Here is a 17,786-nt window from a genome sequence, read left to right as displayed (position 1 = left end):
TCATTTAGTGAGGTGATAGATTCAGGATAGAGAATGAAATCATTTGTTTTGCTTGACTATCCATGTTTCATTCTTTTGTTTTGTTTGTTTTCTAGTAGGAGAGGCAAAGGGGGAAGCAGAAGAAAGTAATTTCTTGTTCATTGAAAAAAGTTATTTTAAACAATATTTTCATGATGTGAATTATTTTTCTGAATTTACTCATTTCAGTCTACATCAATGCAAATAAGTCTTCCTAGGTTTCTTTGAATATCTCTCTTTCATGTTTTCTTAAAGCACAATAATATTCCATTACATTCATGTATCATAATATTTATTCCATTCCAATTGAAAGGTACCTGCCTTATTTCCATTATTTTGCTATGATAAAAAATACTGCTATAAATATTGTGCAAGTGGCTCTTTTCCTTCTGCCTTTGATCTTTCTGGGCATAAAATGTGGTTGAGCTGAATCAAAAGGTATGTACAATTTAGTGCTTTTTGAGGCCTGCTTCCAAATTGCATTCTGGAAGAGCTACTACATCAGTTCATAGCTCCATCATCAATGCATTAGTTTTTCCTGTCCTTTGATAACCCCTTCTACAATCATCATTTACTTCTTTTATGATCTTTGCCCTTTTGATGGTTATTAGGTAGAACCTCAGTGCTATTTTAATTTCCATCTCTCCTATCATTAGTGATTCAGAGAATTTTTTAATCTGGTGTTTGATAGCTTGCCTTTCTTCTTTTGAGACTTCCTGTCTATATCCTTTGACAGATCATACCTCATTTCTTCAGAATGGGCAAGAAATGACGTATATGCTCTACAGGGATATCTATAACCTGCTGCCTCTTCTTCTGTTGGAAGTGGGTACTTAAAGTAAACAAAACAAGGAAACAGAAGGCAATGAAATATACATTTCTGGAGAAGCAAAAGGGAGAGAATTCTCTCTTCTCCATCCCCTCTCCATCTTTTTGGGAAGGAGACGTTCTGATTTATGATAGCTTGTGACATATGCTCTTGGCCACTGGCCATCACCATTAACTCACTTCTTTTTTTTTTAAATAACTTTATTGCCAGAACCATGCCAGGGTAATTTTTTTATAACATTATCCCTTGTGCTCACTTCTGTTCCGATTTTTCCCCTCCCTCCCTCCACCCCCTCCCCCAGATGGCAAGCAGTCCTATACATGTTAAATAGATTACAGTAGATCTTAGATACCGTATATGTGTGCAGAACCGAACAATTCTCTTGTTGCACAGAGAGAATTGGATTCAGAAGGTAGAAATAACCGGGAAGAAAAACAAAAATGTAAGCAGTTTACATTCATTTCCTAGTGTTCTTTCTTTGGGTGTAGCTGCTTCTGTCCATCATTGATCGATTGAAACTGAGTTAGATCTTCTCTTTGTTGAAGAAATCCACTTCCATCAGAATATATCCTCATACAGTATCATTGTTGAGGTATATAATGATCTCCTGGCTCTGCTCATTTCACTTCTGTCAGTTTTTCTTCTTGAAGTCATCTGTAAAAAGCCTTGGTATTTCCACTACCTCTTCCACCTCTCAGATTGACTAGGATGACAGGAAAAGATAATGCGGAATGTTGGAGGGGATGTGGGAAAACTGGGACACTGAGACATTGTTGGTAGAATTGTGAATACATCCAGCCATTCTGGAGAGCGATTTGGAACTATGCTCAAAAAGTTATCAAGCTGTGCACACCCTTTGATCCATCAGTGTTACTACTACTGGGCTTATATCCCAAAGAGATCATAAAGAAGGGAAAGGGATCTGTATGTGCACAAATGTTTGGGGCAGCCCTCTTTGTAGTGGCCAGAAATTGGAAACTGAGTGGCTGCCCATCAATTGGAGAACGGCTGAATAAATGGTGGTATGTGAAGGTGATGGAATATTATTGTTCTGTAAGAAATGACCTGCAGGATGATTCTAGAAAAGCCTGGAGAGACTTGCATGATCTGATGCTGAGTGAAGTGAGCAGGACCAGGAGATCATTATATACTATATGATGATCAATTCTGATGGACGTGGACCTCTTCAACAATGAGATGAACCAAATCAGTTCCATTTGTTCAATAATGAATAGAACCAGCTACACCCAGCTAAAGAACTCTGGGAAATGAGTGTGAACCACTACATAGCATTTCCAATCCCTCTGTTTTTGTCCACTTGCATTTTTGATTTCCCTTTCAGGATAATTTTACATTATTTCAAAGTCTGATTCTTCTTGTGCAGCAAAATAACTGTATGGACATGTATACATATATTGTATTTAACATATACTTTAACATATTTAACATGTATTGGTCTGCCTGCCATCTGGGGGAAGGGGTGGGGGGAAGGAGGGGAAAAGTTGGAATAGAAGGTTTTGCAAGGGTCAATGCTGAAAAATTACCCATGCATATGTCTTGTAAGTAAAAAGCTATAATAAAAAAAAGCGCCTTGGTATTCAATTCCAGTGTCTGAATAGACTGAATTTTGGCCTTGTCTTTTACCCGTAGTATTGTGCTGAGCAATATTGATACTACTCCTATATACTATCTGACCATAGGGCTAGTCGATGAAAATTTCGCTTCACTTCTTCCTACCTACATATATATATGTAAGTGGCTTGATCCTATAGCAAAGATGGTAAAGAGAATAACCATTGATTGCTATTCTTATCACAACCACATCTGATTCTGAGTTCTCTGTTGAGAGATGTGTCAAAGAAATAGTTGTTCTCATTCCAAAGTCCTGTGTGTCTCTCCCCCCAAGTATCATTGGACTAAATTGAATATAATCATATGAACAGACCCATGTGAAGTATGAGGAGGGGGTAACTGGGGCACTTTTATTCCCTAAGAAATGGTCCATGAAATTTCTTTTTGGACCTTATCAGGTATTTTTCTCATGACTTGATTTCTGTTCTAGTGTGGAGCCATCAGAGAATCTACAATCCCTGATGGAAAAGAATCAGTCTCTGAGTGAGGAGAATGAAAAGCTAAGCCGTGGACTAAGTGAGGCAGCTGGTCAGACGGCCCAGATGTTGGAGAGGATCATTTTGGTGAGACTACAAGAACTGGGTAGTAGAAGCCTTGTGCTACAGATGGTCTGGATGTTGACTAGCTTAAGTTGTCTTACTTATTTTGCAAAACTGATGGAATAAAAGGTATTTATAAAATCCTTCTGGGAAAGTGGTTTGGTGCAAAACCTGTGGGTCTTTTCAGTACCAATTTCGATGTTCGTGGAAGTAGCCATTTTCTTACTTACACTTTTACATTATATTTCTTCTTAGGTGGTTTTACACCATATCCCAGCCTCCTCCCTTTCTGGGAAGACCTCTGTGCTTTGTTCGCCCTGCCAGAGCAATACTAACATTTAGTCCTGATGTTAGGTTATGTAGGCAACCCTCTAGTCCTGGTATCTGTTGAGTTGCTTTATACACTAGGGAGTGGCCAGGAAGCCCAGCTTTCCTACATGATCCTAAACTTCTCTGTGGAGAAAAAGTATAAGCTCCCGTGGCAAGTCTGATAACTCTCATGTCGTGTGTATTTTGGAAAGCGGTCGGTGGTGACTAGAGTGAGAATGAAGTAGCCGGTTTCCATTGCTGAGTTTTGCAGTGAATTTCTCTGTAAATAATTAAAACCTTTGAAGTGCTCCAAGATTGCCCTAGAGACAGCATCTGCTCCATCCAGGTGTTTTCTTCCAAGCCATAGGTGAACATAATTAGTTAAGGCCTCTGATGGGCTTCTGTTTTTGTAACAGACAGAACAAGCAAATGACAAGCTGATCTTCAAGCTAGAAGAGCTCAAGCAACATGCGGCGTAAGTTTCTTGTCAGTTGGGCATTGTGAGGGCCCGGTGCCACCTTCCATAGTCTCTCCTCTGATCTTTGCGCTTGAACTTTCAGGTGCAAGCTTGATCTGAAAAAACTGATAGACTCTCTGGAGGATGAAAACTTAAAAGAAAATTTGGAGATAGTTCATGATCTGCAACTTATGATAATTCAGCTCTTGGTAAGTCAAGTAAAGATGGTATTAATTACATGGGCCACTTATGCCCATGTGTATCCATTTGGACAATCAAACTGGGCCCCTTGCCGCATTCAACCACCTGATTGGTGATGTGGCTCCCTGCCACAATCTGGAACATGAAGAGCACCCAGGTTTGTTTGTCTACTAAATTAGAGAGGACAGCCTTGTTATGAGAGGTCTCTTCCCATATATAATGCAAAATTAAATAAGCTGAGGCCTAACTGAAGGACAGCATTGTTCCCAGAGCAAGATGTGACCATGGGTAGCTCCATCTCTGCCTCTGTTAAAAATGACCACCTACATTTCCCTCTACCTGGAGCTGCAGTTTCTGATCTGCTAAAGAAGATGGTATTCTGCTACTGTTGAGATGGCTGATGTACAAGTTTGATTTGGGAAGCCGCTGTGAGACGGTATGTCACCTTTGTCTATCACAGCAACTGTGAAGAGCCTCATTCTGCCTTATAGCCAGGGCCTGTTCCTTTTCATATTGAATAGGAAGTATGGGGGCTGAAAGGTGTTAGAACCTCCTGACTTCCACGAAACAGACTTCCCTATCCAAGGCTCTTAACTCTGCTGTTGTATTGGAGGCAGATTTCAGGTGCAGCCCCCTTTTCATAGTACTACCTGGCTGATCAACATTCATGATTATGCAGTTGTCATGTTCCTTATGGAGTGCAAACACCCTTGTTGAGGTTGCGTAGACTTTATCCCACTCTCTTCCTCCTGGTTCTCTAATAATAGTAATAGCTCACATTACTATAGAACTTTAAGGCTCGCAAAGCACTTTGTATATGTTTTCTTGTATTTAAATTCCTAGAATACAATAATGTCTCTTAAAAATCTTAAGACAGTTATCTGTAAAAACACACACACACACACACACACACACACACACACACGAGTCTATGCCACAGAAGGAATTTGTATACTCTGGAGATAGTGCCTACATCCTACAAAAATAAGCAAGTGTCTATTTGTATGTCCCAGCAAGGATGGCTTACCATTTCTGAGCTTTGCCACTCTGCCTGGAAGCAGGCCTTATTTTATATTACACAAGCCTCCTAGTTGTAACCTTTAAATGAGTAAAGAGCAAGGAATTGTTGTTGAAAAAAGTACTCTGAAGGGGCAGCTGGGTGGCACATTGGATAGGGTACCAACCCTGAAGTCAGAAGGACCTGAGTTCAAATTTGTCCTAAGACACTTAACATTTCCTAGCTATGCGACCCTGGGCAAGTCACTTAACTTCAATTGCCTCAGGAAAAAAAGAAAAAAGTACTCTAACACAAGGATTTAAAGTTAGGCAGTTTAAACCAAGTTCCTATAGGACACATGCACCCTGCTAGGTACTTCGATTTAGTCCATGCCCTTGGCCAGAGAGTTTCCTAATCTTCTCCAGCTTCATTCAACAGCACCTGAAGTGGGAGCAAAGAGTTACATGGTGGGGGCAACCTGAGCCTGAAGGGGGTGGATCGAGTTTGGCAAGAGGGTAAGGGGGCAAGGGGCCCAATAGAAGAGGGCAGTGGAGAGTTGAACTGACTTGGTCAAGGCATCAAATAGGGAAGGAAGAGAATGAAACTAAGAGTGATTGAGAGTGGTACAGAGGTGATGGCCTGGGAAAGATCTCAGGGCTTGGAGTTGCAAGGCAGAGGGAGTAGTGGGATCAGATAAAGGACTTACAGCATTCCTGAACGGGGAAGTGGAACTTTTATGGGTGATGCAAGATCAGGGGGATTGGCCATCTCTGCAGATAGCTGAGGTGGGGTAGATGAGGAGTTCATGGAAATAGTCAACTGAAGAACTCTGAGGGCAGGTATTTGAGGGAGTGTTAGTATGTAGGCTCAAGTCCCTTAGTGGTTAAACTCAATGTAAACTCATTAATCCAAATAGAAGTGGTCTCTGTTTGCTTTCTGTGTCCCAAACAGAAACTGAACCGTATTTGCTTCAGGAGCAGTTTTTTAATTAGGGACCTGGCTGGTGCTTTTATTGATCTCTCTAGACCAGGTTCTTGTTCTCTGAAATGATGGTGCTTTACTGACTCTAAAACATACATCAAAGACACGGCAGAAAGAGAGGGAGAACCATTCCTGTGATTTCTTTGACGTGAAATCAGTGCACAGCACATCGAGCTCGGGGCCCGGAGTGAGTTCAAAGCTAGCCTCAGACACTTGGTAACTGTGTGACGACGCTGGGCTCGCCACTTCACTTTGGCCTACCTCAATTTCCTCAACTGAAAGAACACCTACCTCCCAGGGTTGTCCTGAGGATCAAATGAGACCATTGGAAAGCTCTTGGCCTGGTGCCTGACGTGTAAATGTTAGCTATTATATTGACATGCCAGTGAAGGTTGGTACTGTCTCTTAACTGTGTTCTTCAAGAAGTACCTTGCTCAGTGTCACACAGCCAGGAAGGTACCCAAGCTAGACTCGAAGCAAAGCCTTTCTGACTTAGAAGATAACTGGTAAATCATATAAAGAAAGAGCAGTTGGGGAAACAGGAAAGGGCCAATTTTCCAGGACAATGCTCCAGTCTGATGGCATCATCTTTAGCAGAAGAGGCCACAGCATTTGCCATATGGCCTTATTTTTACAGGAGCCACAAAGTTTTTCATCATGGGGGGAAAAAAAAAGACGGTGGCAGATGTGAAATGGATTCATGGGTTGGTGGATAGATGATTGCAAAATTGAGCTTGATCCATTAACAAGGTTTCTAAATATAGATTTTTTTTTAATGGCTGCTCTAAAAATGTCTGTCGATTTAACTAAAAGCCTTTTTCTAAAAATTAGAAATAATTTCTAAAAATGATTGTTTCACAGGATGATACTGATGCGTGTGTGGCTTCGCCTGCCGATGCTCCGACAGAGCCAGACACTGTGAGTAACCGGCCCCTTTTGTGTATGATTGCTAGCTTGAACCGAGCTCCTTCCTGTGACTTAGCCTGTCTTCCGCAGCCCCTTTCTCTGCCATTCTTAGAGTGCCCCAGCATTCAGGAAAGCTCTGTCTCTAATACCTGGTACTTAGTAAAGTCTGGCAGAGCCACATACTGATACCGCTGCCGTGTGTGTGCCCTGTACTTTCCAGAAGCCTTCTTAGGCAACATCCTTTATGTTTCATAAATTGTCTGGGGAGCTAAAGTAAAGGATTAGGAAATTGTGTCCAGGAGCAAGAAAGGATTGGAGATGAAACAGAAGGAAGGTTGTCCTTTCGAGTTAAAAGCCTCTTTTGTGTTGAGAGACCAGAATGACAGAATGGTAGGTGACTAGGGTAGGAGTCACTGAGAACAAACCAGATTAGGGTCAAAGGTTAGATACCAAAGTGAATCCACAAATCAGGTTGTTTAGGTGCTTTTAAAGGTACAGAAACAGCTGCCCTGTAAGAGCTGGTATTCACTACTACCACCACTTCCATTTTTACAGCTCCCAATTTCCAACTCTGAGGGCCTCCTCTGTGAAAAATATGAGAGAAAATGAGTAAGACAATCTAGCTCAGTGGTAATAAGCAGAGCTAAGATACAGGTTTCCCAGACAACTATTGTTGGGAGAAAAGATGAGTTCTAGGGTCGTCAGTTGGAGAAGCTGATTAGGATTGTAGCGCTTGTGATTGCCATGAGATGAATGACTTAGGACAAACCTGGCAGACATTCAGATGAGTCTTATAAGAGTGACCATAGTTGGGATGGAAAGAGAAGCTATAAATAATGGAGTAGCTAAGAGAATTGTCCAGGTAACAAGACAGAGGGAGTCCCAAATGCCTGTTTCTTTTGCAAATCATTCTTTTCTCTTGTAGCAAGTGGAAATCAGCCCCAACACCAGCAGGTCTTCTGCTGGTTTCTCCACGGAACATGCACTGCGCCAGGCTCAGATGTCCAAGGAGCTGATAGAACTGAATAAAGCTCTGGCTCTGAAAGAAGCACTGGCCAAGAAAGTTAGTGAGAGTGACAGCAACCTGCAGCCCATTCAGTTCCAGTACCAGGTAAATTCTGCTGACTTAGAGCTGGAATTTAGATATATCTGTCATCTCTCTTTCCCTAAATGGACTTCCCTGCTGAAGATTATGAGCACTTCATTTTGAATTCAGAAGATAAGGGCTTGGCCCAATATAGCTATAGAGTGTTAAAACTTTTAAAATACTAAAGGATAGGGATCTTATCATTTATTTTATCCTTCAGAGTGTCTGCCTTTGCAGAATATGAAAAGAAATGTAGTTTGATAACACTATAAAGGATAATCTTTGCTTGCTTTCAGGCAAAGTCATATTCTAATGATAAAACCAAGGTTCTGATTTTGCAGCCAGATTGTTTTTATTACTTTGAGCTACAGTACAAAAATAGAGAAAGAATTCCCTTTCTTGGACTCAGGATCACAAGACCGGTGGCTAAATTGTTTTTCATAGTATTTCTTTCTGAGTCACAACGGTACTTCTTTCAAGGCCAGGGTCTGGCTATTAGGTTTCCACAAAGGTTGGCTTCTACTCCTAGCTCAACTTTTTTCAGTTAAACCTTTCTAGTTTGACTTACCTGTGAAGTTGTCAGGACAAGTTTCCTCCATGGTCTTCTTCCATTCTTTCCAGCCATATACATTGAGCCTCTACCCACTCTGTATGTTTACACCTATATAGACCTACCAAATTGACTTTTTTGTTTCTACCCGTACACGTAGAGAAGAAAAGTTCTAATAAGTTTTGCACCAAATGATTTTCACTGTCCCTCCTGCTCCCTCCAGCACCATCACTTTGCAATAGCAAGAGAGGTTAAGATAAACGTGCCTTTTAGGGATGAGAGTGGCCCGAAAGAACACTTCTACTTCCTTGGAAAGGTGCTAGTAGCAACTGAGGCATCAGTCTATATCTGGTGTTTTCCTAGACTCAAAGATGCTTGCAAACATGAAACTTCCCAACTACCTTTCATATGCAAAACATGAGCTCTTTTCCCTTTTGATCTTTGGTATTCGTTTGTTCTCTCTCTCTCTCTCTCTCTCTCTCATTTTTTTTTTTTAACATTTTTTAAATGCTTCTTTTTGGAGAGTGACTGTAGTATTAGCCCCCTTCTTCATACCAACCATCCCACTTTTCCATACACAACTGTACAAAAAAAAAACAATTCTTGAAACAAGTAAGTCTAGTCAAGCAAAATGAATCTGCACATTTGCCATGTCCAAAAATCTGTTTCACTCTTTACTTTGCATCCATCACCTCTGTAAATAAAGTGAGTAGCCAGCTCTTTCATCTGTCTTCTGAGGTCATGGTTGGTCTTTATATTGATGAGAGTTCAGAGTTCTTTTTTTTTTACAATGTTATTATTACTGTATAAATTCTCCTATTTTTGCTTACTTCATTCTATATCAACTTGTACAAGTCTTTCCAGGTTCCCTGAAACCATTCCTTTTGTTATTTTTTGTATCCGCTATCATTTCTTTACAGATGTGTACCATAATTTGTTCAGCCATTCTCCAATTGATGGGGTTCTTCTTTGTTTCTGGTTCTTTAGTACAAGAAAACACCACTATAAGTACTTCTATATGTATGGATCTTTTTCCTCTTTCTTTAATCTCTTTGGAGGATATGTGCTGTAATGGTGGTATTAAATCAATGGGGATGCACGGTTTAGTGACTTTTGGGGCCTTGTTCCAAATTGCCTTCCAGAATGGCTAGACCTATAGCCAACTCCATTAGCAATGCATTTGGCCTCCTGACCTCTTTCAGATCCTCCAACAATTGCCATGTTCTTCTTTTATGATCTTTGCTAATCTTATAGATGGCATGGTAGAACTTCAGGGTAGTTTGAATTTGAATTTCTCAAATGATTATTTGAAGTATTTTTTGCGACTTTGGATCACTTGGATTTCTTCCTTAAAGAATTGTCTGCTTATATCTTTTGACCATTTATCAATTGAGGAATGGTTCTATTATAAATTTAAGTCAGTTCCTTATGTCTTGGATATAAGAGGAGTGTGCTCAAAACTGTTGGTCTGTATTGGATGCAATCTATTTCTGTTCTTCTTTTTACCCCACTCAGTCACTGATAACAGGTTCTTAGGCTGCTTTTTTTTATAATTTGTTTTTGCTTATGACTATCTTCTCCTTGAATCTACCCCTCTTTCTTAATATGCACCTTCCTTCTCACCAGATTCCCTGTTGCATTTAATGTATTTCTATACCAAATTTTATGTTTTTCTGTTTTCAACCTGCTTTTTTTTTCAATCCAGGTTAAAATGAAATTTGTCTGTAGCCCACCCACACCCTTTCCATATTTGTTAATTAAGAATTACAAGGAGACACTAATCTTCAGGCCTCTTTCTTCCCTTTCCTTTTTCTCTTAAAATCATCAAGATAGAACCAAACTGATCCCTGGTTCTATCACTTACTCCTTCTCTAACCCTTGAAGATATTAGGGTTCTGAAGGGACACTTATTTTTTTTCTCTTTATAATATAAACCATTCAGTTATTATATAGTCCTTTCTAATTGCTTAGATGTATTCACAGTTCTGTATTTTCCTTAACTCTTCTGTTTGCATTTCAGATTAGTTACTCAAACTGTTTTCTTCATCAGAAATACTTTAAAAAATCTTTTCTTTCATTAAAGACCTTGTTTTTATTCTGTAAAATTGCAGTTATTGCATAGAGGTTCTTCGTGAATATAAACCTGTTTTGCCTTTTTTGAATATCCCATTCCAAACTTTCCTCTCCTTTGATGTAGTAATTGCTAGATCTTGTTTGATCTTGATTGTGGCTTGTTTGTATATAATTATTTGCATGTTGTCTCCCCCATTAGGGCATAAGCCTTTTGAGAGCAAGGGTTGTGCTTCTGCCTTTCTCATATCCCCAATGCTTAGTTTGGTGCTTAATAAATGTTTGTTGACTTATTGTTGAGCAACCTTGGCTCTATTAAATTTGTTTTTTATCAGTGGTTTCTTATTTTTATTCCTTCTTTTTAGCCTTACTTCCCGAGTTGGAACTTTGTGTCAGGACTCCGTTCTATGTATTTCTCAAAGAAATGCTGGCTTCCTCTTTTATTGTTCTGTATTATCTAGGCTCTAGGTAATGAGCAACTGGGTTTTTCTAATACTTCTGGAGCTGCTGGCCATCCTGTTCCACCATCCACTGTGCACCAATACTATTATACACGCAGAGGCCTGTTTAGGGAAGTTCTCTTTCTGAGCACTTGCCAATTATTGCCTTCCTAGTCTGAGCCTCAGTTCTGGTCAAAATAGTACACCCTGTGTCCTTGCCTGACCAACCACAGCTTCAGGGTCTAGGGTTCCCGGCCTGGTATATGATCGAAGGCTTCTCTCAACACATCCCAATGCTGGAGTTTTCTTGTTGTACCCTTTACTCAGGTTTATTTGGGGATTTTTCTTTTTGTCCAGACCTGGTAATAGTAAAATGTACTTAATTTGGGCAGCTAGGTGGTCTAGTGGGTGGAATTCTGATTCAGAGGCAGAGAGACCTTTGTATTAAGTCCTGCCTCAGATACTTAAAAATTATGTGACTTTCAGCAAGTCACTTCACATCTGTCAGTTCCATTTTCCTCATCTGTAAAATGGGCATGATAATAATAACAATAATATTAGCCTCCCAAGATTGTTATGAGGATTAAAAGAAAAAAAAGTTGCAAAGGAGTTTACAAAGCTTTAAAGTACTACATAAATTCTCAATAATCAATCAGTTAAGCACTTGCTATGTCTTGAGCATTATGCTAAATTCTGTTATTATAAGATGAATATTTACTATAGTGTCTCCTTGTAATTCTTAATCTTTTTTTTTTAATACTTTTTGGACAACTGGACTATACTGAGGAAAGTTCAGCTAAACTGATTTAAAAAAAACATGCAGTAAAAAGCATATTAGTTTGTTTTTTTTTTTTTTTTAAGTGCTGTAGGCTCTTTAAGAAGTATTTCTGGTACTAATTAGTTTCTGACTCTTCCTGTCCATCCAAAGTTGACTCCTACCCCGAATCTAATCTTAACTGACAACCAATGTTAGCCACCTTCCTTTCATCTGTCTTAGAGTGAAGGAAACAGGAAAGAATCTGTTCATTGGGTTTTCCCAATCATGGAAACCACCAAACTACCTATCATTTTTTTGTTAAATGAAAACTGTGAGTGCTGTTACAGAATTATTTTCCATTCTCTGATTTTTATATCTCGGTAGTGGTTTCATATTGACATAATTCATGGGAGGTCAGTAAATCCCCCCGAGACTTAAGATGCAGAAGAAGTTTTCGTTCCTGGTAAATGGTTTCTTTCTCTCTGATTCATAATCCTTCTAGGATAACATGAAAAAGCTAGAGTTGGAAGTTGTCAATCTACAAAAGGAAAAGGAAGACTTGATCCTTTTACTTAATTCAACAAAGAAGGATGTCAACCAAGCCAAGTAAGGATCAAATCATCAGTTCTATTGAGTACTATGGGGAAGTCACTCTGCTAAACATTCTGGGGTTGGTGGGGAGGATCCAAAGAAGACTAGGGCAATGGCTCTTGTTGACGCTCAAGGAAGTCACAATTTAGTTTGAAAGACAAGACACAGACACACAAGAAGCTACTCACAAAATTTCATGGTTGCAAGGGACCTAATCTAATCTGGAGCCGAGTAAGACACCCTTCTACAACCACCTAGAGAGGTGTATCCAGCCTCCATTTGAAGCACTTCAGTGATGGAACCAAAACTTACTTTCTGAAAATTGTTCTATTGTATACATTTATAAATTTATGTGTGTACGTTTATATGTATCCATTTCTTCTGTAGCAATGCTTCCCAAAATGTTTAGAGTTCTGTTGTCATCCTGTCATGATATCTGATTGCATTGGATGTTTTTAAGAGGGTGATCCCTTTAGAATAAGAAATGATCTAGAAAGTCTGAGTTAATTGCGATTTGTGAAGTGTCAGAGGCTTAGTAGTCATACAGCTTTAGAATGAATCCATTGCTCCAGGTTACTAGTCAGTGGGAGACTTCTTCAGCCAACTACCAGTCATTTGCAAATAATAACCAAAGAGTATTTACTCTTCACTAAAACTGCCTCAATGCTTTACTTTACCCCTTATCCCACCTTCCTTTTCCTTGATGTGGCAAATATTTGTCACATCTGATTTCCTTTGCAGTGTTAGAAAAATGGATGTATTGCTTCTTGGTAAAGCTAAGTAAGGTTAAACTGCTTTCTAGGATGTGGTGGTAGAAGGTGAATTGGAGCTGATTGTGGCCTCCTGTACTCAGACAGATGAAACAAGGTCAAGTCTCTGGCTTATCAGGCATCCATTATACAAGAAAATTCTTCAGACTGAGCTAGAGGATGGCATGTGATCTTTCCTCTGCCTACTACCGAACACTAGGTCAGGTCATACCGTCTAGTATTGTACCACTTGACATCAGGGTTGAACTTTTGATCTTATTATATTTTTATACAGATTGAGTGAGCGTCGTCGGAAACGACTCCAAGAGCTGGAAGGGCAAATTATTGACCTGAAGAAAAAATTGAATGAGCAATCAAAGCTTCTTAAGTTAAAAGAATCCACAGAACACACAGTCTCCAAACTTAACCAGGAGATACGGGTAATGAGAAAGTATTGAAAATACTGCCTTTTATAAATTAAAAAAAAAATATGGAACACAAGGTTTCTCAAGGGTGAATGTTGAGAACTATCTTTGTGTGTATTTTGAAAGAACAAGCATGACCCCAAAGAAAATGAGAAGACACCTCCCCTTAGTCCTTTGCAGAAGTGGAAGGTCTATGGGTATGGAACATATATATATATATATATATATATTAGAAAAATAGATAGGTAGGTGTAGTTCCATTTTGCTGAGGGGTTTTCTTTTTTCCTTTTTCTTTAAAAATAATTATTTGTTGTATTGGATAGATTTTTCACAAGTGGGGGTGGTATATACAGGGAAATTTAGGTGACAGGAAAACAAAAAATGTCATTAAAAATAGTTAATTTTTTAATGTCCTATTTGGAGCTATTAACCACTACTTCTACCTGGATTTGTTCCATGTGGGTAATTTCTAGTTAGAGGGATGCCAGGAAGGGCTTTATTATTTCTCTATTGGAGAATACTTAAGGTAACTGGTAGTAGCAGAAGCTGAATAGCATAACCCTAGTTTAATCTTTAAAATTCCTACTTTAATGCTTTTCCTGCCATATCTGGAGCGCCACGACATCTCCAAATTCATTGGTGATTTCCTGTTTCCTTACCCCCATCCAGTCTGTGTGACATATACCTTCTTTGCACTGTAAGGTTTATTCTTCCTCAACTATCTGGTCCCAGCATGTACAGCTACTGCATTATCTTTATGGAGCCCTTGGAAATCATTGTCAGTTGAGTGGGCTGTTAAATTGTTTAGACACTGAAACTCAGTGGAAATTTCCCGACCCTATTGTTTGATGCATCATTTTATACATTTCAAGATCTGAAATACAAATTGCACTTGTATCTACATTTGTGGATTTAAGAAAATATATTAGTATATTTTGTTTTTATATCATTTTCATTATCTAATATATTCCGCTCCCATCCCCCAGTCAGCAAACCAACCCTTACAACAAAAAATAAAAAAAGAAGGGGGGGGGGGGGGGGGGGGGGGAGGTTGAGCAGTTCAGTAAAAATTAACCAAAATATCACCCAAGCCAAACAGCATATGTTGTTCATTCATTCCACACTCCTGGCTCCACACTTTTGCAAAGAAATGAGGTAGTTGGTGCCAAATTTGGTCATTATAATTACACAATTTTCCATTTCATTGTTGTTGTTCTTTCCATTTACATACTGATAGTCCTGTGTGCTATATTCCTGGATCAGTTGATTTTACTCTCTATCGGCTCAAATACAACTTTCCATGTCTCCTTATATTATTCATATTCATCCTTTCTCAGAGCACAATATTCTGTTGCATTCATGTGCCCCAACTTGTTGAGCCGTTCCTCAATTAAAGGGCATGTACTTTAGTTCCATATCTCTGCTCCTACAAAATGTGCTGCTATGAATATTTTGATAGAATTGGTACTTCCTTTTTATCATTGACTTCCTTGACACATATGTCTGACAATCAAATCTCAGAGTTAAAGGGCATAAAACTATTGATTTCTAAAGTGTGTCTCACTCTATTTGGAAGTCCCAGCCAGGAACAGAATTAGGTTGTAGCCCCAGCAAAATCTGAATTTTAGTGATGAGTCTATTCATTTGCACATGGGCTCAGAAACAAGCAATCCTTTTTTTTTTTTTTTTTTTCCCTCTAGTCAATGAAAAACCAAAGAGTACAGCTAATGCGTAAGATGAAAGAAGATGCTGAAAATTTTAGACACTGGAAGCAACAAAAAGACAAGGAAGTAATCCAGCTGAAAGAACGAGTGAGTTTCTCCATGGTTCCTTAAGAGCCTTTGACTTGGCTTACTGACAGGTATTCTTTGTAGTTTTTCCTGAAACAGGTAGTATCTCTAGAAATTGAAACATTGGGTGGCCAGATGGCACAAAGAATAGAATACCGGCCCTGAAGTCAGGAGGATCTGAGTTCAAATCCGGCCTCAGACACTTAACATCCTGGCTGGGCCTGGGCAAGTCATTTAACCCCAATTGCCGCACCCAGGGTGTGAGGGGAGAGGGAAGAAATTAAAGCATTCAACAAATGTTGGTTGTGTATCTGCTAAGTACAAAATTCTCTTTGAGGAAACATGGTCTAGTGGAGCTCTGATTTGGGGAGTCAATATGTGGGGGTCTTGTCCCAGATTTGCACTGACTAGTTGTGTGACCTTGACCATATCCCTTGACCACTTCAAGGTAGAATTTCCTTATCTGTAAAATGGGATAATAACTACTAGCCTACCTACATAGTAAGATTGTGGGGAGATAAAGGAAATAATGTTCCTGAAAACACCTTGTAAAATTTCCAGTGCTATGGAAACGTGCAGTGATAATAATACTAGGACAAGGTTTCTGCCTTCTGGGAATCTAATCCTCATGGACAGGTGGCAACTACACAAGAGTTAATGTAAGAAAAAGCAAGTGGTGCAAATGCTGTGTAAGAGAGGGATGAGTTAAGGATTGAGATTCACAAGAGCATTATTCCTGACTAGGACTAGAGGGATAGTTTCGTCTTCATCTGACATCCCAGTGTTTTCATTTGTATTGTTTGCTGCCTCTCTGATCCAGAGAGAGAAAGAGAAGCAGATAAAGGGGAGAGAGAGTGATCGATATGTCTCTATACACCTACATCTCTCTCTCTCTCCGGATATCTCTGTGGCTAGAGCCGTCGGTATCTGTCTTCAATAATCTGCCTCTTTGAAAAAAATGAAGCCCCTCTCCAATTTGATATCCATGGCTTGGCTGCCTGCGTAGCATTGTCTCCTTTCCTGTTTGCCGACCACTGGGACTCTCCGGAGAGGAAGAGAACAGTTCTCTCATCCATCTGGCAGTATGCAGTCAGTCCAGAATAGACAAGGGACCCCGGGTTTTGGGTACTGCCAGTTCCCAGTGCCAGTGAGAGAGAGAACAAGCTGAAGAATGGCTCCTCTTGTGTTATCAATTTATTTCAAATGAATACCAGGAAGGAGTATGTTCTGATTAAACCTTTTTCTTCTTAGGATCGTAAGAGGCAGTATGAACTCCTAAAGCTTGAAAAGGACTTCCAGCAACAATCCAATGTCCTCATACGGAAAACTGAGGAGGTAAGAAATCCGTGTCTTCTTCGAGATTGCTTCGTCTGGTCTGTCCTTCTAGTCTTCTGGCTGACAATTCATTCTTTAAGTGAGCCCACATACTGAGTGACTAAGTAGAGCCATTCTTGACCAACAAGCCTCATCAGAATATTGAACACGAAGGTCCTCTTCTTTGGTCTGTCTTGTCCTGAGTCTGTTCATATCGCCTCAAGTGTGGATCTCAAACCTTGATAAAAGGAGGAGGCGAAGAACGAAGTACTGATGTAAGTAACTAGTATAATGGTTTTTAAGCACTGAAGAAAACATCACCTGAGATTTTTTTAAAATCTATGCTTGAAACTTTCAGCAAGAACACATCTGTTGTGTTTGTTTTATTCTCTGTGAATGGGATCCTTGACATTTGTGTCTCTTTTAGGTTCACAACAGTAGTACTTCCCTAAGTGACCTGCCAATTGGGCTACGGAGTCAAATCTATTTCCCATGTGGCTCGGAGCCCATAGATTTGTCCTTTGGGGTTGGGAATACTTTCTCCTAGTTCCTCCTCAAGCCAACAGAAATGTATACCATTTAGGCAGTGGCTGCCAACAAGCGCCTCAAGGATGCTCTCCAGAAACAGCGGGAGGTTGCAGAGAAGCGGAAAGAGAGCCAGAACCGAGGAATGGAAGGAGCTGCAGCTCGAGTGAAGGTACTGACCAACTGAACTTGAAGAAGGAGGGAGAAATGACTGCTTAGGCTTTGAGGAACATATTAGATTGGAAGCTCTTTGAGGACAGGGACTAGCTTTTGCCTATTTTTGTAGCATTACAATTCCTGGAACATAGTAGGTGCTTAATCAATGTTTATTGATTGCTTAGAGATTTCAAAATAATGTTTTGGTTTGCTTTCCCCTGGGAAATTATTCAAAACCTTTGACCTAATAACTAAACGAATCAGGAAAGCGTTTTAAAATGCTGCTTTCAGTATCAGGTAGGTGATGGTACAGTGGATAGAGCACTGGACCTGAAGTCAGGAAGAACTGAGTTCAAATTTGACTTCATACGCATGCTGGCTGTGTGACCCTAGGCATGTCACTTTATCTCTCTTTGCCTCAAGGAGATTCCCCTCTACTGAGGGACTAAACTTAGAGAAGTAT

General features: G+C 39.7%; 1 protein-coding gene across 3 annotated transcripts in view; it reads left to right on the top strand.

Annotated features, from left to right (window-relative positions):
- The window catches only part of KIF4A (kinesin family member 4A), an 88,168-nt gene that overhangs the window by 46,421 nt on the left and 23,961 nt on the right, over positions 1 to 17,786 (top strand). For all 3 annotated transcript variants that reach the window (XM_031945040.1, XM_031945042.1, XM_031945041.1), the window contains exons 11-20: positions 2,910 to 3,042; positions 3,744 to 3,802; positions 3,888 to 3,993; positions 6,825 to 6,881; positions 7,795 to 7,980; positions 12,276 to 12,379; positions 13,409 to 13,553; positions 15,239 to 15,349; positions 16,580 to 16,663; positions 17,226 to 17,339. In XM_031945040.1, coding sequence (XP_031800900.1) covers positions 2,910 to 3,042; positions 3,744 to 3,802; positions 3,888 to 3,993; positions 6,825 to 6,881; positions 7,795 to 7,980; positions 12,276 to 12,379; positions 13,409 to 13,553; positions 15,239 to 15,349; positions 16,580 to 16,663; positions 17,226 to 17,339 — 1,099 coding nt within the window. The remainder of the gene's footprint in view (positions 1 to 2,909; positions 3,043 to 3,743; positions 3,803 to 3,887; positions 3,994 to 6,824; positions 6,882 to 7,794; positions 7,981 to 12,275; positions 12,380 to 13,408; positions 13,554 to 15,238; positions 15,350 to 16,579; positions 16,664 to 17,225; positions 17,340 to 17,786) is intronic.

This window comes from Sarcophilus harrisii, chromosome X, assembly GCF_902635505.1.
Source record: "Sarcophilus harrisii chromosome X, mSarHar1.11, whole genome shotgun sequence".
Lineage (NCBI taxonomy): Eukaryota > Metazoa > Chordata > Mammalia > Dasyuromorphia > Dasyuridae > Sarcophilus > Sarcophilus harrisii.
This window is presented reverse-complemented; position numbering and strand designations above follow the sequence as displayed.